The 22,955-nt window shown below is 47.9% G+C and overlaps 1 protein-coding gene across 2 annotated transcripts in view; it reads right to left on the bottom strand.

Annotated features, from left to right (window-relative positions):
• Positions 1–22,955, bottom strand: part of LOC115096038 (phosphatidylinositide phosphatase SAC2-like) — a 172,341-nt gene that overhangs the window by 4,894 nt on the left and 144,492 nt on the right. The window contains exons 6-8 of one of the 2 annotated variants that reach the window (XR_003857945.1): positions 22,884–22,940; positions 7,373–7,571; positions 7,101–7,226 (exon numbers count right to left, since the gene is read on the bottom strand). Coding sequence is in view for 1 of the 2 variants with exons in the window: in XM_029610525.1 (XP_029466385.1) it covers positions 7,373–7,571; positions 22,884–22,940 (256 nt within the window). In the remaining variant the exon portion in view is untranslated. The remainder of the gene's footprint in view (positions 1–7,100; positions 7,227–7,372; positions 7,572–22,883; positions 22,941–22,955) is intronic. The other variant, XM_029610525.1, reaches the window with a different exon arrangement.

Genomic DNA, 22,955 nt, shown 5'->3' with positions numbered 1-22,955 from the left:
GAGGTCGCTACTGAGGGATCGAGCGACCACTCGTGCGGTTGGAAGACACGACTCAGTTTGTCCCCAAGACATTGTCCATTCCCGGCAAGTAGGTGGCCCTGAGGTACATCAAGTGGGAGAGCGCTTCCGCCCAAATCTGAGCGGCCTGACACAGAAGGAAGGAGCCTTGCCTCCCTGTTTGTTTATGTACCACATGGCCACCTGGTTGTCCGTCTGAATCAGGATGACGTGATTTGATAGGTAATCCTGAAAAGCTCTGAGAGCATATCGCATTGCTCGAAGTCCAGGAAATTTATCTGGTGTTTGGACTCCTCTTGAGACCAAGATCCTTGTGTCTGTAGATCGTTTACACAGCTCCCCAGCCGAGGTTGGAAGCATCAGTGGTGAGAATGAGTTGAGGATCTGGTAGATGAAAAGGCAGACCCTGGAGGAGATTGTTCTGATCTTTCCACCAGGCGAGAGACAGACTGAGTGCATCGGTGATGTGGACAATGGTTGAGAGAGGCTGAGTCGCTTGAGTCCATTGTGACCGTAGAGTCCAATGCATGACTCTCATGGCCAGGCGGGCCATTGGAGTGAGATGGACTGAGGACGCCATGTGTCCGTGAAGGACAAGGAATTGCCGAGCAGTTGCTGTATACTGAGACTGCAACTGGTGAGCGAGAGACACGAGGGTTTGTACTCGTTGAGGTAGGAAGGCTTTTGCCTGTAAGGTGTCCAAGTCTGCCCCAATGAAAGACAAGGTTTGAGATGAGACTAAATAGGATTTCTCGTAATTGATGAGAAATCCTAGAGAAATTAGAGTGTGTAGGGGGTCAAATCCAGGGATGATCGAGCTGCTTGCTGGGCTGGGGTGATTATCCAGTTGTCTAGACAGGGGTAAACGTGAACACCTTCTTTCCTGAGAAAGGCCACAACAACTACGAGACATTTGGTAAAGACTCGTGGTGCCGATGCTAGGCCGAATGGAAGCACCCGGTATTGATAGTGCTTTGGGCCTACTAAAAACCGGAGGTACTTGCGATGAGCTGGAGCTATCGCAATGTGGGTGTATGCGTCCTGGAGGTCTAGAGAGCAGAGTCAGTCTCCTCTTTGTAGAAGAGGTAGAAGTGAGCCCAAGGTTACCATTTTGAACTTTTCCCGCAGGAGGTACTTGTTGAGGGCACGTAGGTCCAGAATCGGACGAAGGCCCCCGGATTTCTGGGAATCAAAAAGTACCGGAATAGAACCCTAGGCCTTGCTGCAAAAGAGGAACGGGTTCTATTGCTCTTAACTGGAGAAGAAGGGAAACCTCCTGCTCCAGAAGGATCGAGTGGTCGGATACTCCCCACACTTGTAGCGGTGGGGAGTCTGATGGGACAGCAAGAAAATTCAGATGGTAACCCTGAGCAATGATTGCCAGCACCCATTGGTCGGTTGTGATTGTTTGCCACATTCCATGAAAGTGGCATAGTCGACCTCCACTCCCACCAGTATGCTTGGCAAAGGAATTAGGCTGCTGCTCTCCAAGTGAAAGTCAAAAGCCTGAAGCAGGCCCCGGCTGGGAGCTGCTTGTGACTTTTGCTTGCGAGGCTGGGATTTTATGGTAAGTCCTTGTCACTCGGGTCCTTGTCAGTGGAGGATAGTACTTCCTTGGCCGGAAGAATGACTTCTTAGGGTCCTTCCTGGAGGGCTGTCTAGGACGGGAAGTCAGAAGGTATCGATGAGAGCTGTTTTGAGAGTCTCATGATGATCCTTTAACTCAGCCACTATATGCCGAATCTGTTCACCAAATAGATTGTCACCAATACAGGGCAGGTCGGAGAGCCTTGTCTTGTACTTCTGGGCGAAGGTCCCGAAGACTTGAGCCAGAGGCCCAACGCCATGCCGAAATGGCAGTTGCAGACATTCTAGTGGAGGTGTCGAAGATATCGTAAGCTGTTCTTATCTCATGCTTTCCTGCTTCAAAGCCCTTATTGACAAGGGTTTGAAGATGTTCTTGGAATGGTCAGGCAGGGTTTCAGAGAAGTCCTGTATTTGCTTAAAGATGGACCCTATTATATTGGGTCATGTACAGCTGATAAGAAGCATTCTAGAGATGAGCATGGCCCCTTGGAACACTCGGTCGACCAATATTGTCTAGGAACTTGTGTTCTTTGACAGGAGGGGTAGAGGAGTGTGGCTTCGTTCTTTTTGCTTTCTTCTGAGCTGACTCTACCACAACTGAGTGGTGGTCAAGCTGAGAGCTTTAAAAGCCCGGGGCTGACTGTACTAGATAAGTAGTGTCAGCTTTCCTGTGTACTGGGGCTATGGATCCAGGATTTTCCCAGTTGTTTTGAGGAGGTCAAGAAGAACTTGATGAATGGGAATAGAGGTGATCACTCTGGGGGCATCCAGGAATTGGAGAAAGCTCCATCATCTGGTGCCTATCATCTTGCTCCGTCTGAAGCTGAAAAGGGACCAGCTCAGATATTTTCCTTCACAAAATTAATGAAAGAGAGGTCCTCTGGAGGAGAACGCTTTCTACTTTCAATAGGAGAAGGAGGTGAATGGTAAATCATACGGTGTCTGTGGAGGTATCATCACCCCAAGTGTCATAAGGATCAGAAGGCTGACCTGTAGGACGAGAGGGTGGTTGGATACCCGAAGGGCCCGGCTGAGGCTCCGAGAAAATCGGAGGAATCGCCGAGGGCAACGCGGACAACTTGGGAGGCATCGGTGCTGGCATCGAAGGCATCGATGGCGCCGATGTGCGTATCGCCCCCGATGAGTGAAATCAGTGGTGAGGGACGGCATGGCATCGATGGCTGAGGCACTACCCCCGAAGGAGGAATGTGGAACGGTTGTTTTTTCCTCCCGATGAAGCAGTCAACGGGGGAGCGCACCAGAGCCATCGGAGACCCGGGAATCACCGGTGGAAGGGCAGTCATGAGCGCCTCCATCCGGGATAGCAGCGGTGCTAGCCTGCTGCTGGAATCGGGTCGGTGACCGGTTCCACTCTCGGTGCCGGTGTTCTGTTGCTGGAGGGACCTGGAGTCGTTGCATTGCTTTGTCGATGGCCTCCTGGACCAGCCGGTCCAGTTCTTCCCGGAGACCTGGGGCAATCAGCTCCGGCTCCGTGACGGAAAAGGAGGCTGAGGCACAGTCGGAGGGACCACCTTTACAGGCGGAAATGCGACTCCCAAACCCCGATCAGGTGAGTGGTGGCCTCGATGTCCCGGTCGCAGGAGTGGTCGTGTGCCGCTCCTGGACGGGCTTCTTCAACGGTGGCTCGGACGGTGGCGAGGTCGATGATTTCGCTCCCTCGATGGTCCGAGACCTACGATGCCGATGGTGATGGTGATGCTTCTCCCTACGATCCCCTCGATCTTGAGGGGGGAGATACGGGAGTCGATGGCCGTGAAGACGTCGATGGCGGGCGGTCACCGGATGGTTGTCGATGGCGGGCGGTCACCGGATGGTTGTCGATGGTGCGACTTCGACGGTGCCGGTTTCCGAGGACGTCGATGCGATGGACGGCGTCGGGTGTGAGCATGGAAGAGGAGTCCCATCTTCTCCATTCTGGCTTTGCGACCCTTAGCTGTCATGAGGGCACACTTGGTGCAAGTTAAGGACATCATGCTCAAGGCCTAAACACAAAACACAGACTCCATGAGGGTTTTGTGATAGACATGGTGCGAGTACAGTCCGGGCACCGACGAAACCCCGACGCCATGGCCATGGAAAAATCGAGCCGCGGTACGGTCGGCCAGTAGGCCGTGAGGGCCAAACTCGACGGTAACCAACGAAAAAACGGTGGAAAAAACTTACCAGAGTACCGCGGTCGAGGAAAGTGAGAGGGGGGACCCCTGTGGGGCGAAGTATTTTTAATTAATTCCGTTAGGAAAATTCCTGTCAGGAATCAGTTCAGAGCTCCTAAACTGCGAGGCTACTGCTGCGTGGAAAAAAAGAAGACTGAAGGAGGACCCCTGCTGGCTGCAGGGTTAGTGCCATGCTGGGTATGCCCAGTAGGGGGCCAGTCAAAGTTCTGGAAACTTTGACAGAAGTTTTCCGTGATTGGGCTCCATCCTGATGTCACCCATATGTGAGGACTACCATCCTGCTTGTCCTGTGAGAACTAGGTTACCTAAGCAAACGGGCAACCCATATCAGCTTTCCAGTCGTTTAGGTATGCCCCATCAACCAACGCTCAGTCAGTGCAAAAAGGGCATCCGCCCCAGTACCCCATGTGACAGGAGGAGGAAGAAGTGCAGAGGGAGTCTGAAAGAGGAGGCAGTAATAGTAGAGGATAAACCAACAGATGCTTATTCAGAATCTTTAATTCTATCTTAACCTGTAATATATCAGCAAAAATGTCAGACACTATGAACTAAATTACATTCCAAAACCAGAGAGAGCAAGCACACCTCTGCAAGCTGGGCAAAGGAGTTTTAGCACTGGAACATTTCATTATTTCAATTTGTATCACTACCCTGCTCATCTCTAAACAGTCATAGCTGAGGTCTATAACATTTTACCCAACAAGTCAAAGGAGCCAACTTCTGAAAATGATTGGGGGAGCTCTACTCAACCCAAATTACAGCGCCCCCAGCAAAAAAGAAAAAAAAACAGAAGAAAGTGAGTTGTGACTGAGCAGCCTGTATTTAAATGTCCAGAGAGCAGCAGGTAATGTGAACCTGGGAACCAGAACAAAAGCCAGGGTCGCACTGAGAGTCCCACAATCCCAGCCCCACCACAGCCTCTTCCCTCTCCTGCCACCATCGCACTCTCTCAACCTTCCTTTACTCTCAGTCTCCCCCCTTACCTCACTACTCTCAATCCTCCCCTCCTGCATGGGAATACTCAGATTATAATATTTGGAGGAGGGCTTTAATTCCTCTCTTCCAGCTCCACTCCCTACATCCCCTTAGAATGCGCTCTATCCCCTCCCTGCACTTCTCATCAGGCTCCTCCTCACCCCTCCTTAGCCAGCTTCTCTCCTCTACAGGCTTGGCTCATCCATCCCCTCACCAGCAGGCACCACTCACCTTTCAGTTTGTGACTCCCCTCCTCACTTTCCTGCTCTGCACTCCCTGAGCCCGGGCACTATTTATTTCTGGAATTATCCCGGCCTCCTCCCGGCACTCACACATTCCAGTCCAGACCCAGCCCTATGCCTGCAGAGTCCACATAATGCAATCCATTACCTGCATGTCCTGAGCCCTGGCAGCTCAGCAGTTAATACTCCCCAGCTCAGGGCCACAGCTACAGGTGGTGCTTCCGGCCCTCGATTTGGAAAACCCTGGAGAAAACTGCTGTCTCTTGTGGGATATACCAGGGCCCATGTTTTATTTACTTCTGTAGCAAAGGGACCAAGGCTCATCTCAGCTCAAGCCCTGACCACAGCCCCCTCTCAATACTGGAGCTGCCAATTGTTAAAAGAATTTGAGCCTATGACATCCCTGCCACCAATTTACCCTGGTAGCTGGAATCAAGGGCGGATACCCATCTGCCCCCCCCCACTTTTGGCTCAGATCTTCACCAAATAGTTTCACTCTATCCCCTGTCTCTGCTGGCTCTTGGCCTTTTCTGTTTCCTCTTTCTTGTAAAGCTTATTCTCCAGTCTTCCTGTTATTTCTTTTCATTTTGTTTTCCTCCATGTGTATAACTCTCTCTCTCCACAGCTCCTTTTCTTCCCTCATCTCCTCCTGCTCTCACCCCTTCTTCCACTTCCATCTCTCTCCGCGCCTCATCTTGTCTTTTCCCTCCACCATAAACCCTTCTCTTGGTTCACCTCTGCTATCAGTCCCCCACCCAATCCATACAACTCCTTTGCCAGGACTCTCCACCTCTCTTCCTTTTAAAGTTGCCTTCACCTCACCACTCACCCCTGCTCCTCTTCTTATCACAGCCCATGTCCTCTCTCCTAGCTTGTATCCCCCTTTCCCTTCTTCTCAGCCCATGTCCCCTATCTGTCAGCCTTCTCTGCTACTCTCCCAGCCCCTCACACCCTGTGTCTACTCCTCTCCCAGTCCCTCTTGACTCCTCTCAGCCAGAATTCCTTCTTTCAGTTCCTCTCCATTGCAGGCTCCCCTTTACAACCACCTCCCAGCAGTTCCTTCAGCCCCTCTTCACCCTGCTTATACATCTAGCCCTTCTATCAGCACTGCACCTCAGGAAGCCTGCCTGTCCCGCCCCCCCCCCCCCCCCCACCTTCCCCGAAGGCCATTGGTCACACATTCCACAGCCAATGGACTGCAGGGAGGAGGCGGAAACAGCAGCACTTCCTTCCCTGTAGCATGGAGCTCTCAGCTCCCAATATGCAGGCGCTCAAGCACCCACAGAACTGGTGCCTATGAGCCAAGTCACAAAGGACATGCAAAGAGAGCATCAGCATGCCACAAAAACAATACAAACAAGCCCTGAGCCAAGCTTAAGGATCCCCACCGATTCCATTCCAGGGGATGCAGCTCAGGACTGAGCCTCCAGAAGCACAAAACTCAGCCATGGGTAGCCAACACCAGCCAGCATTTCTTGCGAGGCACTGAAAATCAATTTGCCAGTCAAGGGAAATAATCACCATAACCTCTAATCACAATCCACATTTTTTAATTCTGGTTAAATCTTCTGGAGAAAACTTGAAAGGCTAGTAGAATGCAAAACGTTAAAGGGAATGCACAGCACAGCTAGGAAACATGTCAAGTATCTGAAATCATTACCAAGGGTGAAAACACACAACAATATTTTACCAGTTTTTAAAAATCTCAATTGAGAAAATTTAAAGACAGCTGTTGTGTCCTTCCTTTTCTGCTTCCTTGTTCATCATGCCAGATCTCTGCTTTGATTCTGCAACAGGTCGAAGGACAAATGTGTGGGTCTGCTCTGAAGTACTAGGCCCCTGCTAAAGTCTCCTAATCTAACTCTTCTCCGTTACTGCCCCTGCCCTCTCCCCAGGCGCACATCTAAGAGACTCTTCTGCAGGGAAGCACAGTCCCATAACGTTGAGGATATACAAATAATCAAAGCAAGCCACACAAAATGGCAGGAAGTGTAATGCTGTTAGCCCGTTTATAAACAGTGCTTACCTTCTCAAAAAGCACACAATTTTCACCAACATGCTAAAGAACTTTCTACATCTCTACCTGTCTCATAGGAGGGGAAGAGCTTGATAGTGTTCTAGGATTTATGGGCTGCACTCCCAGCTCTCCCATGAAATATGCGCAGTCTTTGTTAAGGCTTCTCATCTTCCTGTGCTTCTATCTATGCATCTGGGTGATAACGACAAGAAGTGATTATAATAAAACTGTGATTCCTTCTGCTACTGGAAATGTGTTGATGTGTGCAAACGTTGACACCATTTGCCAAGACACCCATTTAAGCTTCCTGATACCATTTTGTTACCATTTTTACTTGCCTGCCCTATGCCGGCTCCTGCGTGAAATAATCGCCACTAGAAAACGAGGGTGAACATCATCCACACATGTGGGTTCCTGTGGTGGGGTCTCTGGACTGCTTTTCTCATCATCTGATGACTCATTATAATTAACCACAAGCTCTTCAATCTGTACAAATCCTTGGATCATTGGAAGGATCCAAGAATCCACTTGAGCGTCCTAAAGAAAAACAGTTCACATGAATAATTAGAAGTTAATGATCAAAAATGGAGGGTAGACGTTTCTAGGAAAAGTATTTAATCATTTATTTATTTTGAAACTTTTATATACCGGTATTTGTGGGGATATCATACCGGTTCACATAATAACTGCAAGCTTGGAAAGTACATTTCAACAGGGAGAGTAACTGGGCGCGGGGGTAACCAATAGGCAGTATGAAGGATAGAAAAACAAGTAAGTCATAACCAGAGAAATAACAATTAACAATTTACAATTTACATTGAATATCTCCTTAATATAATATAATCATAACTACTGGTGCACCAACTCTAGGTAATAATCTGATATACTTGTTGCCTAAAGAGTATTCAGTTTTTATTCTTTGGAAGAGAACATTTTTACCAGCTGAGCAGGGCGTATCATCTGAAAAGCTCAGTGTCTTTATGTCACGTGTGTATTGGAGATATCATGCAAATCTGACCTGATAAATTCTCCTCTAAATGTAGCTGGCATTATAGCCTGTGCTTGTGTGTGATATGTGTGCATGAGTTTGAGACCAACATGGAGACTGTGACTGACCCAGAATCCTCTGCTGCCTTGGCCTGCTTGCAGTTCTGGCCATGAAAATGTTAAATGCCCTATTGACCCTAATATGGAGGAATTCCAGGAGATGTTTGGACAGCAGCTAGAACTGTCCAAAACTTGTGATGGTCACAATGAGCAGAGGGAAAAGGTCAGAACCTCAGGCTAATATTCCAACACGCTGACCTCACCCCTGGACATACAAGCGTCTCTGAGTCCTGGAGCGCCCGAGACGCCCTCTCCTCCGACTCGCAGCAACATCCAAGACCTGGGCTGGTCAGCCCACCAGCCGCTGCCAGAGAAGGGCGCTGCAACAGAGGCGGGGAGAGGAATGTTTGCTGCGAGTGTAATTGAGGACAGCACTGCGGCAACGGAGGAACAACAGAGCCTGGAAGGCAGAAGGGAGAGATGGGCCGATGGAAAATCAAGTGCTGCCGGTTTCAATCTGACGGGGGATGGGGACTCGACCAATGAAATTGAACAAATTTCAGAAGTTTGTCGAGGAGCTAAGGTAGGCACAAGCCACACTCAAAAATTGGTTAAACCAGCTGTAATAACCCTAGAGACGGTTTGGAGTGCTTTGGAAACTTTAGAAAAAGCAATTACTTCATTAACACAAGCGCTGACGAATAATCAGGAAAGTATTGAAAAGACTGAGCCTGTGGTAGCACGGCATGAAGTTAAATTTCAAGAACTGGACTCTAAACTTGAAGCGATGCAAGAGGTACAATTAAATCTTGTGAAATCAGACTTTGATAATTTCAGAAAGCTAGAAAATATGCAAAGGAAATTGAACCTGAGGGTTTTAAATTTCCCACAAGTGAGGATGATCTCATTGAGAGACCAATTTAAGAAATATTTGATAGAAACCCTCCAAGTTTCTTCTGAAGCGATTCCCCCAATGGCAAATATTTACCAGATAAACAAATCAGGTCTGGATAACCCACCTTTAAATGTTGGCAGTAATTTAACAGCTTTTCTTGAGACATCAATGGAGGAACAAGTTGAGTCACGTGGAACAGTTTGTTTCCTTTGTTTTCTTGATGGACAGAGATATGATTTTAAAATTATTTCTGCGAAATAGGGAAAAACTGTTCTACGGGCAAAACATTTGGATTTTCCCGGACATTGCTTGAGATGTGCCAGGAGGCAAGATCGATGGGTGCTCAGATAACTATTACATAACCTTGCAAATGCGTATTAAGTTTGAATAATATCCGCTATATTTTTTTATGAACCTGACCATATATGTACATTCACAAATAGCCACAAGAATGTGGGGAGTGTGACCTAAGTCTCGAGCTTAGATAGAATCTCTGTTTAGATACTAATATTGGGGCATAAAGTGCCGTGGGATCATTTAATAGCGAAGGACAAGTAAGTTCCAGAAAGTGTCCTGCTTAAACACCAGCTTGGGTGTGGCTACCTCAGAGGTTGGGGGTAGCTAATTCTGACAACCAGCAGGAATCATACAGATTCAGTGTGCACAGCCAGGAGCCAGCGCAGATAAGGTACAACTGTTTTATTATTTATTATTACATCTGTGTATAATATATTGCTCTGTGCTTTCATTTCCTTATCTCTTTCTCTTCTAGTTACAGATATTGTATATTAATTTGTTTGCTTTCTTACTATTGGTTTGTTTTAAGATTCCAGAGACAACAAAAAACACCAAAAAAAAAATAAAAACAACCATTCCAGCATTTTAATTAGTATCCTTCTCTTATTGTAGTTAGCTGTCACTATTAATCTCTGTTTAGATACTAATATTGGGGCATAAAGTGCTGTGGGATAATTTAATAATGAAGGACAAGTAAGTTCCAGAAAGTGTCCTGCTTAAACCAGCTTGACCAAGGTTTAACTGTTTAACTCCCTCCTACCCTACCCCTCTGCCCACCCACCCCTAGCTTTGTTTTTCTGATATAGTCTGCCTAAAGTCATAATTGGCAACAAGATAAACTAATAAATTGGTATTTCCTTAGCTGTTAACCAAATAAATTACCAAAATGAGGGACTATCCAATGTAGCTAATGTGGAGCCTTTATTCTGAGGGAAATCATCTGGAAACTTAGGGCTTGCCCCATTAAAGAAAGTCTCACCCACTTTACATTATTCAGGAATTAATTTCCCATTACCACAGAAAAACCAAAAGTGGGCTCAGGTAGGATAACATCTGTGACCCACAGGCACCCGTTCTTGACAGCTGTGCAGCCCAGAAATCTACCCCCCACTCCCACAGGGCATTAAAGAACTAAAAAAAAACCAAACAGGATTACAGTGGGCTCTGGTAGAATTGGACCTGTGATGCAGAGACACACACTGTATCAAGTGCAACAAGTACAAAAAGCCTTCTCTGTATTAAATACTGAAGAAGTTCTTGAGAAAAAGATTGAAGTGTTATCTGAGAAGAGAGAAGAAACCCAATGCATACAGAAATTCCAGATCAGTAACCAAAGGAAAAAGCTCATTGCGCTGGTTGACTGTCAGAGGCACTAATCTTTTCCTTTGCACAATTGCAAAGGGAAAGGGTAAAGTAAATAAAACAACTAAAGTCACAAAAGGAGTCCAGGAAAAGCAGTAACCTGAACGAGAAAAGCTGGAAAGCTATGAGCACAAATGCTCGTAGTTTGGGCAATAAAATCCCAGATCTGCAAGCCCTAATGGTGGAGGCGGACTTGGACGTTGTTGCTGTCACAGAAACGTGGTTCACGGAATCTCATGTTTGGGTTACTGCAATACCGGGCTATAACTTGTTAAGGAAAGACAGAGAGGACAGGAAAGGGGGAGGAGTGGCTCTTTATGTCAGAAACAATATCCAAGCATCTGAGCTGCAAGGAAGATGGGGCAATAAAGAAGCACTATGGGCCAACCTAAAAAAAGATGATGGGGCATCCATTTATATTGGAGTGGTTTACAGGCCTCCAAACCAAAAGGAAAAGCTGGACAGAGATCTGGTTGAAGACATACAAAAGATGGGAAAGAAGGGAGAAGTTGTGATCGTTGGAGACTTTAATCTGCTGGATGTAGGCTGGAGAATCCCTTCTGCTAGATATAACAATAGTAGAGAAATAGTGGATGCCCTGCAAGGGGCTTTGTTCAAACAAATGGTAATGGAACCCACGAGAGAGGGAGCTATACACAACCTAGTGCTCACTAATGGAGATAATGTCTCTGATGTCCAGGTGGGCGCCCACCTCAGCACCAGTGATCAAACGGTATGGTTTCATATCACACAAAGGATATGTAGAAGAAGCATGAAGACCCAAGTTTTGCAGTTCAAAAACATGGACTTTGATGAAATGGGGAAGTACCTGGAAGAAGAACTAAAAGGCTGGGAGAACAAGAGAGATGTGGATCAACAGTGGACCAAACTAAAAGCAATTATCAAGGCAACTAATCTATATCGGGCCAATCCTGTAAAGTGCGGCTGCATTTACCCTGCTCCTAAGCCGCTTTTAACTCACGTTCCGGCCGCGTTAGCCCTTCCTGCGATCCCGAATCCCCTTTAACCTACTCCTACCGCGTCCTAAATTCCCCGGGTAACCCCTTCCGCCCGCGGCATGTATATTGCATGCAAACGAGCGAATTAGCGCGATATTGCATGCAAACGAGCGAATTAGCTATTCCCCTAGCATCCCGTAACCCGCGCCCCGACTAACGCTACCTTTCCCTGCCGCTTTGTCGCGCGTTTAACCTGCAAACTTACCGCCTACCCTGACCCAGGCGGTAGAGGCAGGGGTCAGGGTAGGTGGCAAGCTTTCCCCCAGCCCCCGCTCACCTGCCCCGGCCGCGATCATGGGTGCCGGTCTCCGTGGCAGCCCCAGTCCTCTCCCCTGCTCCCGAAGCCAAAAAAAAAAGCTTTTTTTTTTTTTTTGGCTTCGGGAGGAGGGGAGAGGACTGGGGCTGCCACGGAGACCGCTTTCCCCCCGTGCAAGTAAGTTGTTTCGCCGCTTGTCTCTTCTCCCCCCTCCCGGAGCAGGGCGCGAAAAGCCGCCTTGCTCCGGGAGGAGGGGGGACACTGACAGCGGCGAAGCTTTCCCCCAGCCCGGACACCGGCGAAGCCAGAAGATAGCGGCGGAGAAGAAACGGCGAAACGACTGTCAGTGTCCCCCCTCCTCTCGGAGCAGGGCGCGAAAAGCCACCTTGCTCCGGGAGGAGGGGGGACACTGACAGCGCACAAGCAGCGATGGAGAAACGGCGAAACGACTGTCAATGTCCCCCCTCCTCTCGGAGCAGGGCGGAAAAGCCGCCTTGCTCCGGGAGGAGGGGGGACACTGACAGCGGCAAAACTTTCCCCCAGCCCGGACACCGGCAAAAAACTTACTTTTTTGCAGCCACGAGCACGAACACGATCTGGCCTGCCTTAGCTCCTCCCGACAAGATGGCCGCCTGCACGGGGAAAGCGTGCAATTGGCCGCTGAAGACGTGACGTCACGACATCACGTCTTGAGCGGCCAATTGTACTCTTTCCCCGTGCAGGCGGCCATCTTGTCGGGAGGAGCTATCGGAGCCAGATCTTCGCGTTCCTGCTCGTGGCTCATGGCTGCAAAATTGTAAGTTTTGCCGGTGTCCGGGCTGGGGGAAAGTTTTGCCGCTGTCAGTGTCCCCCCTCCTCCCGGAGCAAGGCGGCTTTTCCGCCCTGCTCCGAGAGGAGGGGGGACATTGACAGTCGTTTCGCCGTTTCTCCGCCGCTGTCTTCTGGCTTCGCCGGTGTCCGGGCTGGGGGAAAGCTTCGTCGCTGTCAGTGTCCCCCTTCCTCCCGGAGCAAGGCAGCTTTTCGCGCCCTGCTCCGAGAGGAGGGGGGACACTGAAAAGTCCTTTCGCCGTTGCTTCTGCGCTGTCGCCGCCGTTGCTTCCTGGTATCTGTCATTTCAAATGACAGATACCAGCGTGGCGTGAAGCCTTAGGCCCGCGCACCCAGGATCCTGTATAGGCGCTCTATCCAGTATCCTGGGTTGCGCGGGACTAAGGCTTTTCGGACGCGGCTTACATTTACATATAATTAGGCTTCAGGATCGCGCGGTAGGTGAGCTGCTCTGTGCGGGCGGTAACCGCGGGTGCCGTAGGCACTAACGCAGCTCTTCCTACCGCACGATACAAGATTGGCCCGTATGTTAGAAAAGTAAAGAAAAGCAAAAGAAAAATGAAACCTATCTGGTTCTCAAAGGAGGTGGCTGACAAAATAAAAGCTAAAAGAACAGCGTTCAAGAAATATAAAGAATCCCAAAGGGAGGAACACAAAGAAGAATATCTGGTAGAACTGAGGGAGACAAATAAAGTAATCAAGACGGCAAAAAGTCAAGCAGAAGAAAGGATTGCCAAAGAGGTAAAGAGGTGACAAAACATTTTTCAGGTACATCAGAGAAAGGAGAAAAGTTCAAAGTGGTATAGTGAAATTGAAAGGTGAAAAGGATCAATGTGTAGAGAGACGAAGAAATGGCAGAATATTAAATGAATACTTCAGTTCGGTGGTCACTAAAGAGGACCCAGGAGAAGGACCATTGCTAGTTAACAAGAAACTGGAAGGGAGTGGAATAGATGTAACTCTGTTTACAGTGGAGAATGTGTGGGTAGAGCTGGGAAAACTGAAAGTGGACAAAGCCATGGGGCCTGATGAGGTTCATTCCAGGACACTGAGGGAGCTCAGAGATGTGCTGGCGGGTCCGCTGCGTGACCTGTTCAATAGATCACTAGAAACGGGAGTAGTGCCAAGTGATTGGAGAAGAGTGGTGGTAGCCCCACTTCAAAAGAGTGGGAGCAGAGAGGAGGCTAGAAACTACAGGCCGGTTACATCACCTCGGTGGTGGGAAAAGTGATGGAGTCACTGCTGAAAGAAAGAATAGTGAACTATCTACAGTCTGAAGAATTGCATGGATTACCAGGGGAAGATCCTGTCAGACAAATCTGATTGACTTTTTCAACTGGGTGACTAGGAATTGGATCAAGGAAGAGCGCTCGATGTCATCTACTTGGATTTCAGCAAGGCTTTTGCTACGGTCCCGCACAGAACGCTGTTGAATAAAATGAGAAGCTTAGGAGTGAGTGCTGAGGTGGTGGCCTGGACTGCAAACTGGTTGACGGAGAGAAGACAATGTGTGATGGTAAATGGAAATTACTCTGAAGAGAGAGCGGTGTTAAGCGGAGTGCCGCAAGGATCGTGTTGGGACCGGTCCTGTTCAATATCTATCAGGTCGATCCAGTAAGGCCGCGGTAGAAACAGTGCGGTAGTGTCAGGTAGTGTCAGGCGCACCCTTCCTCCCCGCACGCACAGTTCTCTTCACTAACTCCCCGATACTCTCCTCTAATCGCATGCAAATGCATGCCGCGGCTTTAAAGCGGTAGGGAAGGGTTATGCCCGCGTAACCCATTTTACTGTATAGGCGCTTAATACAGCGCCTATACATTAACCTGGGTGCGCTGGTACCTGTCATTTCAAATGACATTTGAAATGACAGGCACCAGGAAGTGTAAAAATCAAAATTTTTAAATACCTGTCGGAGGGCCGCGTGGGTCCAGGCGGCCGGCGGGATCCGGGGGGCCGGTGGTCGAGTGTTAAATCTAGGCCGCGGGTGGGTGGGCGCCTGTTCCAGGCAGCGGCGGCGGGGGGACACGCGTTAGTTCGAGACGGCCGGCGGGTGGTCGCGTGTTAAATCTAGGCCGGGTCCGCACAGGCGCACATTCATTCATCCAGGCGGAGGAGCCGGTGGCGAAAGCAGCCGGCTCCTCCGCCTGGATGAATGAATTCATTCACTGCCGGTGGGGGCTGCCTCTCCGGCAGCCCCCACCGGCAGTGAATGAATGAATGTGCGCCTGTGCGACCCCTGCGATTCGGCGCTCAAGGCAGTCACATGCCGTGACGTCACGCCGTGAGCGCCGAATCGCAGGGGTCACACAGGCGCGCATTCATTCACTGCCGGTGGGGGCTGCCTCCGGCAGCCCCCACCGGCAGTGAATAAATGCGCGCCTGTGCGGACCCGGCCTAGATTTAACACGCGACCACCCGCCGCCTGCCGGCCGTCTCGAACTAACACGTGTCCCCCCGCCGCCGCTGCCTGGAACAGGCGCCCACCGCCCGCGGCCTAGATTTAACACGCGACCACCCGGCTCCCGCCGCCGCCGGCCGCCTGGAACCACGCGGCCCTGCGACAGGTATTTAAAAATTTTTATTTTTTCTTCTGACAGGTTTTATGTGTCCCACATCATTACATTTTCTCGATCATCTCTGTATCGCTTTTTTTTTAAATTGTGTTTTATTGTTTTTGAGTATCTTAAGCGGTGTCGATGGATTTGTTACTAGACTCACAGTCCTAACTCCTACTAGGGGGAGGCGGTAAACTAACACGTTATGGCCGCGGCAAAACAGTGCGTTACTAATGAGAGAACCTGAGTGCCCGTTACGGTATCGGAGGGGAATAGCTAATTCCTTCATTATACAGCTAATTCGTTCATTTACATGCCGGGTGCGGGAAGGGTTACGCGTCTGTTTTAAGAAGCGCTACGGACGCGCAAAACTGGAGACTGTATCGCTGGTTTGCCTTACGCGTCCGAATTGTGCGCAGCGAGCTCGTTACAGACGAGAAATCTTCAACTGAACTTTACTGGATCGACCTGTATGTGAGCAACATAGCGGATGAGTTAGAAGGTAAGGTTTGTCTGTTTGCGGATGACACTAAGATCTGCAATAGAGTGGACACGCCAGAAGGAGTGGAGAGAAAGAGAAGGGATTTAAGGAAGCTGGAAGAGTGGTCGAAGATATGGCAGCTGAGATTCAATGTCAAGAAGTGCAAAGTCATGCATATGGGGTGTGGAATTCCGAAAGAGCTGTATTCGATGGAGGGTGAAGGGCTGATGTGCACGGAGCAGGAGAGAGACCTTGGGGTGATAGTGTCTAACGATCTGAAGTTGTCGAAACAATGTGACAAGGCGATAGCTAAAGCCAGAAGAATGCTGGGCTGCACAGAGAGAGGAATATCGAGTAAGAAAAGGGAAGTGATTATCCCCTTGTACAGGTCCTTGGTGAGGCCTCACCTGGAGTACTGTGCTCAGTTCTGGAGACCATATCTCTGAAGGGACAGAGACAGGATGGAGGCGGTCCAGAGAAGGGCGACCAAAAAGATGGATGGTCTTCTTCAAATGACTTATGAGGAGAGATTGAAGAATCTAAAATATGTACACCCTGGAGGAAAGGAGCAGGGGACATATGATACAGACTTTCAGATACTTGAAAGGTTTTAATGATCCAAAGTTAACAAACCTTTTCCGTCGGAAAAAAATCAGCAGAACCAGGGGTCACGATTTAAAACTCCAGGGAGGAAGATTCAGAACCAATGTCAGGAAGTATTTCTTCACGGAAAGGGTGGTGGATGCCTGGAATGCCCTTCCGGAAGAAGTGGTGAAGACCAGAACTGCGAAGGACTTCAAAGAGGCGTGGGATAAACACTGTGGATCCATAAAGTCTAGAGGATGTGAATGAAGAGTGGGTGGCTCGCGGGAATGACGTATTATCTCCCTACTTGGAGATAATACCCTTATTATTATCTTCCTACCTGGAGATAATACCCTTATTCAATAAAGATACACACGGTTAATGCGACTCCAACATTGCTCTAAGCTTCAACGGCAAGACGTAATGTGGAAAAAAGGATTTCCATTCACAAAAAAAGCAGGGAGTAGCTTGCTTGTTTCCACGGTTACTACCCCAAACCAAATAAGCCTGATACTTCACTTTCAATGCATATCCAGCATAGCTCTCAGCTTCAATGGCAGGGGGGAATGAAGAAAAGTGGATCTATATACAGACATCAACCAGCAAGGACTGAATTACATACTCTGGGTAAACAAATAAGCATGGATGTAGCTTGCTTATTGCGGCGGTTATTACCCCTAAACTAATTAAGCTAGATATTCACTTAGATGCAGTTCCAACACTGCTCTCTACATTAATGGCGGGGGTGGAAGGGAAATAGAACCAAAAGGCTACTAAGGGCCAAGAGTAACAGATAAGTATGAGGAAAAAAAAAAAAAAGAGTGCGAAAGCTTGCTGGGCAGACTGGATGGGCCATTTGGTCTTCTTCTGCCGTCATTTCTATGTTTCTAAGTATCCTCCCTAATACTTTGATTTCTAAATAACTGTATAGATATTGTTCCTTTTATATCTTAGATCTCACAATATTACCGCTTAAAATAGTTAAATATGATAATGGGGGAAAGATGAAAATAATTGACTGTGAGATATTTTGTTTTCTTTATATGTATTGACTTTTGTTTTCAATGCTTTCCAATGATTTGAATAATTGGAATTTATTCTGTAAATCATATAAATAAAGAATTTAAGTCTTGGAGATCTCTCTGGGGGTGAAGAAAATGACAGGACAAAGGACTGACGGAAGATTGATGTGATCATCAGGCAAGTGGGTCCCAATTTGGAAGGGGGATCAGGGTAGTATAGGTCTAATTCATCTTGTTTTGACATGAGAAACTGTGTACATGATACTTCTATAGGTTCATGCAATTTAGGGATTGAGACTATGTTATCTATAAAAAGAAGACTTCACTAATGTACAGGGAGAGAGACTGAGTAGTGCTTCTCCTGAGCATCTAGACTCTGTACCTCCCAAGGGTACCTGTATTGCTTATATAATAAAAAATTGATATTTGTTTCTATAAATTCTGGTATGGTGTCCTTGTGTCCGTGGAGAATCACCTTAAGCATATTTGGTGCTTAACATGTGTCAGTATCTAAAGAAGAAAAATCCTAACACACCAAGTATCAATTACAGATTTTTTGTATTTAAGTTCTTCCTCAAAGTCTCTGAGCAGCTCTTCTGTGACTTCGAGTCCTGTTTGCAGCCATGTCAGATGAATGTCAAAGATGACCTCACACACCTACACACTCACAGACCCCTAAACCATTTAGATGCACTGAGCATGCTAAAACCTGCAGTTATACATTTCACTCAAGATCAGACCAGACGAATGACAGAGATGCTATCAATTATTTGGCAAAGATCTAAGGGATGATAAAGATGAGCTGCAGCAAGCAGATCTGTTTGTGAGCATGGATGACTTCATAGATCTATGCATCCAAATACATCCATGGCTAGGGAAGCGCCGAGAAGAAAGCAGGGCAGCCTTGGAGTTGCTGCAATTAACCTTTATAAATCCTTCGCCTGAGATCTCTGAGAATACCACTCCAGTTCCCGAACAGCTGGACTTCATCCATTCCTGAGGAGCTACAAGAGGAAGAGGAATGCATATAACAAACAATGGTGCCTATGCTGACAGCTATCAGTACTGTGTGTGTCAATGTATCTTTATAGACCGCTACCATTTTGGATGGAGGGAACTTGACAAGTCAGGGGTAGGCAGGGTCAGCCTCACCAGAAGCATGTAAGCGAAGGCCATAGGTCTGGCAGGATTGTGGCAGTTGTGCAAGAAGAGGAGGTGGGGACATGAGACTAATGGAATGGAAAGAGGGAAATGCACCTGAGCGAGTGGGAGGGGAAGTTACATCCCTTACAGGCTTCAAAAAAACAGGCATGGTGTAATTTCTGATGAGGTACTACTGGCTTCCTTACTTCAAGATAGCAGCGACTATGACCATGTGGGGGGGTGGGAAGGAGGGATGGGTAAGGATTTTTTCTCCTCTATATTGTCAAAATGATGGTGACCTTTTGTTACAGTTTGCATTTCATGTATAACTTTTCTGTACTATTGCCTACTGGATTTTTCAGTGTGTCAATTACCTTACTATGTTATACATGTTGTACATGCTCTTATTGGTTGCCACTAAAAATTGCTTAAACAAAGCAGGCATGAAAAATAATTTGGTCTGTCATTAATACTAGATCAAAAGGTTCTGGAAGTAAAACTGAATTAGTGAAAGGTAAATTTCTGCACGTGCATAAGATTGCTGGGTAACATTTAACCAGTCATCTAAAGCACATTTTCAGTTGCAACAGTTTATGGCTGAAAATTGGGCCAGCTAGATTTAGGCCTGCCATTTGTGAAGCCTCAGTTGGCTGGCTTGTGCCCTGGCTAAGAACAAGAAATGCTATACTAGGTTAGACCAAGGTCCATCAAGCCCAGTATCATGTCTCCAACAGCAGCCAATCCATGAGCCTGCACTGAATCTAAAATCTGCTACAAAAGAAGGGCAAAGACCCTGGTCTTGGAAGCAAATTGTTCTAGTTTTAAGCGTACTCCTGCAGGGAAATGAGGTGGCAAAAAGGTATCCATTTTCAAATAAAAACCTCAAAATCAAACATTCCAGCCACCCTCATCAATTAAGTGGCGGGGCTTAGTGCACTCTGCAAATTTAATCAGAATGAGTTCTTGAAAGTTAATGCTTTCACTAGAAATTCATAAGACTATGAGAATTGCCAAGCTGGCTCAGACCAATGTCCATTGAGCCCAGTACCCTGCCTCCAACAGTGGCCAATGCAGGCCACAAGCATCTGAAGATCTCAAAGTAGATCCAGCTCACTTCCAGGGACAGCAACAGTTTTCTTTAGCCAACCTTGCTAATGTATGATGGACTCTTCCTCCAGGAAGTTGTCCAAATCTCCCCTAAACCCTGCTATGCTGGTTATCCTGATCTCATCCTCTGGCACCATACTCCACAGCTCAATAGTACACAAAGTGAATGAGTACCCACTAAGACTTGTCTCAAATCCACTGATGAGATGCCAAGAGGGTAACTTTAATTCATTTCCATGGGTAAAACAGTGCTTTCTGAAAAGTTGACAAGCGTCTGTCTCCTAACTCCTGCATGTGCCAGGGGTTCAGGAAAGTGGACGTTGATAAATTCAGCGTCCATTCTCCCAACCTGACTACCGGCACCAGAAGGAGTGTATAAATCAATATTAAAGTGTCAGGCACTTAATATTAATTTATTCACTCCTTCACTTATTGCCCATTGGTCCTTGTCACTGACATTTGTCAGTGGAAAGGACCAATCCCCTTTCAGGACAGCCTTCTGAAAGGAGATTGGTCCTTTCATTGACATGTGACAGTGAAGGGACCAATGGGCAATAAGTGAAGGAGTGAATAAATGTTGAGATTACTTACCTGATAATCTCGTTTTCCTTAGTGTATGCAGATGGACTCAAAACAAGTGGGTGTAGTGTGCCCGTGCTAGCAGTTGAAGACGGATCTGACGTCAGCACGGGTACATATACCCCCGCAGGAAGTGCCGCAAATCAGTAATCTTCCTTGCAAAAGCTGTAGCTGACCGATCGATTAATGAACAGGATTACCCTGACCGATTGATGGTAGCTAGAGACCGCCAGTGTTCTCAGCCGGAAGGCGTCGACACCCGGCAGGGTGGATGGCCTATTATAAGAAAACATGGCTTACCGTGAGTCGGTGAATCCCCATGTATAACGGCAGCCGGGCAGGATGCTGAGTCCATCTGCATACACTAAGGAAAAGGAGATTATCAGGTAAGTAATCTCTACATTTCCTAGCGTGTAGCAGATGGACTCAAAACAAGTGGGTTGTACAAAAGCTACTCCCGGACTGGGCGGGAGGCTGCCCGAGGTCCGTTCAGGATTGCCCTCGCAAATGCTGTGTCCTCCCTGGCCTGGACGTCCAGACGGTAGAATCTGGAGAAGGTATGGAGGGAGGACCACGTTGCCGCTTTGCATATCTCTGCTGGCGACAGCAGCTTAGCTTCTGCCCAAGAGGCCGATTGTGCTCTGGTAGAGTGAACCTTGACCCGTAGAAGTGGTGGTTTTTCCGCCTCTATGTAGGCTGCCTTGATAACTTCTTTAATCCAGCGGGCGATGGTTGGCCGTGAGGCCGCTTCCCCTTGCTTCTTCCCGCTGTGCAGGACGAACAGGTGGTCCGTCTTTCATACTGCTTCTAACATTTCCAGGTATCTGGACAGCAGTCTGCCGATGTCGAGATGGCGTAGCATTCGACCTTCCTCCGACTTCTTCAAACCTTCCGTGGTAGGCAAGGATATGGTTTGGTTGAGGTGAAAGTGTGAGACTACTTTGGGTAAAAAGGATGGAACTGTGTGAAGATGGATAGCCTCTGGAGTGATTCTGAGAAATGGATCACGACAGGATAGTGCTTGTAGCTCTGAGATGCGGTGTGCTGAACATACAGCCAGCAAGAACACCATCTTCAAGGTTAACAAACGGAGGGACAGGCCTCGAAGGGGCCTGAAGGCTGATCCCGCCAAAAATTCCAATACTAGGTTGTCTTCAGCTCTTCCCGGCTGCAACCCGGGCGGTCTCCGGCTGTGGGGGGGGGGGGGGATAATTACCTACACCGCCGCGCATAAGGAAGTGCACCCACTGCCTCTAGGCCGCTCCTGAACCCGTCTCGCTCGGGGGCCAAGTCCACGCCGGGACCGAGGCTGCCTCCAGGCCGCGCCCGAGCCCTTCTCACTCGGGGGCTAGGTCCCTGCCGCGAACCGGCCACCGGACCGAGGCTCTTACCTCCGAGGGACCATGGAAGTCAGCTCGGGAAACTCAACTGGGTGAGCGCCTGGCATCACCACAGGAGTGCAGGGCTTGCCTTCAGGTAGGATTCTTCTAGGAATTTAGTCGTTAGAATTTGGAAACACGCTCAGCGAACATGAGGTAGCTCCAAACTGCTTTGGAGACTGAAATTATTGATTTGCGGCACTTCCTGCGGGGGTATATGTACCCGTGCTGACGTCAGATCCGTCTCCAACTGCTAGCACGAGCACACTATACCCACTTGTTTTGAGTCCATCTGCTACACGCTAGGAAATTAATATTAAGTGCCCGACACTTTAATATTGATTTATACACTCCTTCTGGTGCCGGTAGTCAAGTTGGGAGAATGGACGTTGAATTTATCAGCGTCCATTTTCCTAACCCCTGCATGTGCGCTGGTTAGAAAAATAGGATGCTGATAAATTCAGCCATTGACAGCGGACCTCTCTCTGGCACACGCTGTCAAGGAGGCGCTAGGGGTGCGCAATCGCCCCTAGTGCCTCCTCGACAGCATGAGCCCTAATTTAAATATTGCATCGTGCCCCCAGGAGAGGTGCCTGGGGGCACGTTAGGAAAGCGGGCGCTGAACAGAGCACCTGCTTTCAGCTCAACTTTTTTTTTGCATCAGCCCTGTATGAGGGTAGAAGTACAGGCACAGAGCCTCAATGAACAAACTCACTGTAGGGGAAAGGCCCCCACAACTATGGGCATTTGTTTACATTTTTAAAAGTATGCATGTAGTTTTTGCCACAAAAAGTATCTGCACTAATTATTTTCATTTAAAACTATTGATATCTTAGCTTCCTGCCATAAAATCATTCAGCAGATATAAATGTGTGCACAAACTTTTCCTGAGGTAATTTTTAGAGTGAAAATATGGACACGCTTTTAACTTTAAAAATCAGCTCAGACTCACTGGGTAAAAAGTACCCACAGACTTTGCACTTATGTAGTCTTAAAATTATCCAAGGATTTAAATCTTCTTGGAGAAAGGGAATAACTTTCTTTTCTTTTATCTGTGGCATATAACTGGCTAAAATTCAGCAAGGTGCTTTGTCTTCCCTATGAATTATAAAAAATTGCCCAAACATAGATAAGTATAAGTTTTTCCTTAATCCATCACCCAAACCAGAAACTTACATCTCAGAACACCCTTTGCACATCACCCAGATCCTACTTAGTGCAGTTGCAGGGTTCAGGGGAAGGACTAAAAACAGAAATCATTTGCAGAAAGGAACCCAAGAGCACCAGGACTCACATTTAAACTGATGACATCTTGAATCATGTGCTTGTTCCAAAAGAATCTGTCATCCACCTGTGTAGAAAGCAC

Source organism: Rhinatrema bivittatum, chromosome 7, assembly GCF_901001135.1.
Source record: "Rhinatrema bivittatum chromosome 7, aRhiBiv1.1, whole genome shotgun sequence".
NCBI classification, from domain to species: Eukaryota; Metazoa; Chordata; class Amphibia; order Gymnophiona; family Rhinatrematidae; genus Rhinatrema; species Rhinatrema bivittatum.
The sequence above is the reverse complement of the archived record's forward strand: the minus strand, read 5'-3'. Positions and strand labels throughout refer to the sequence as shown.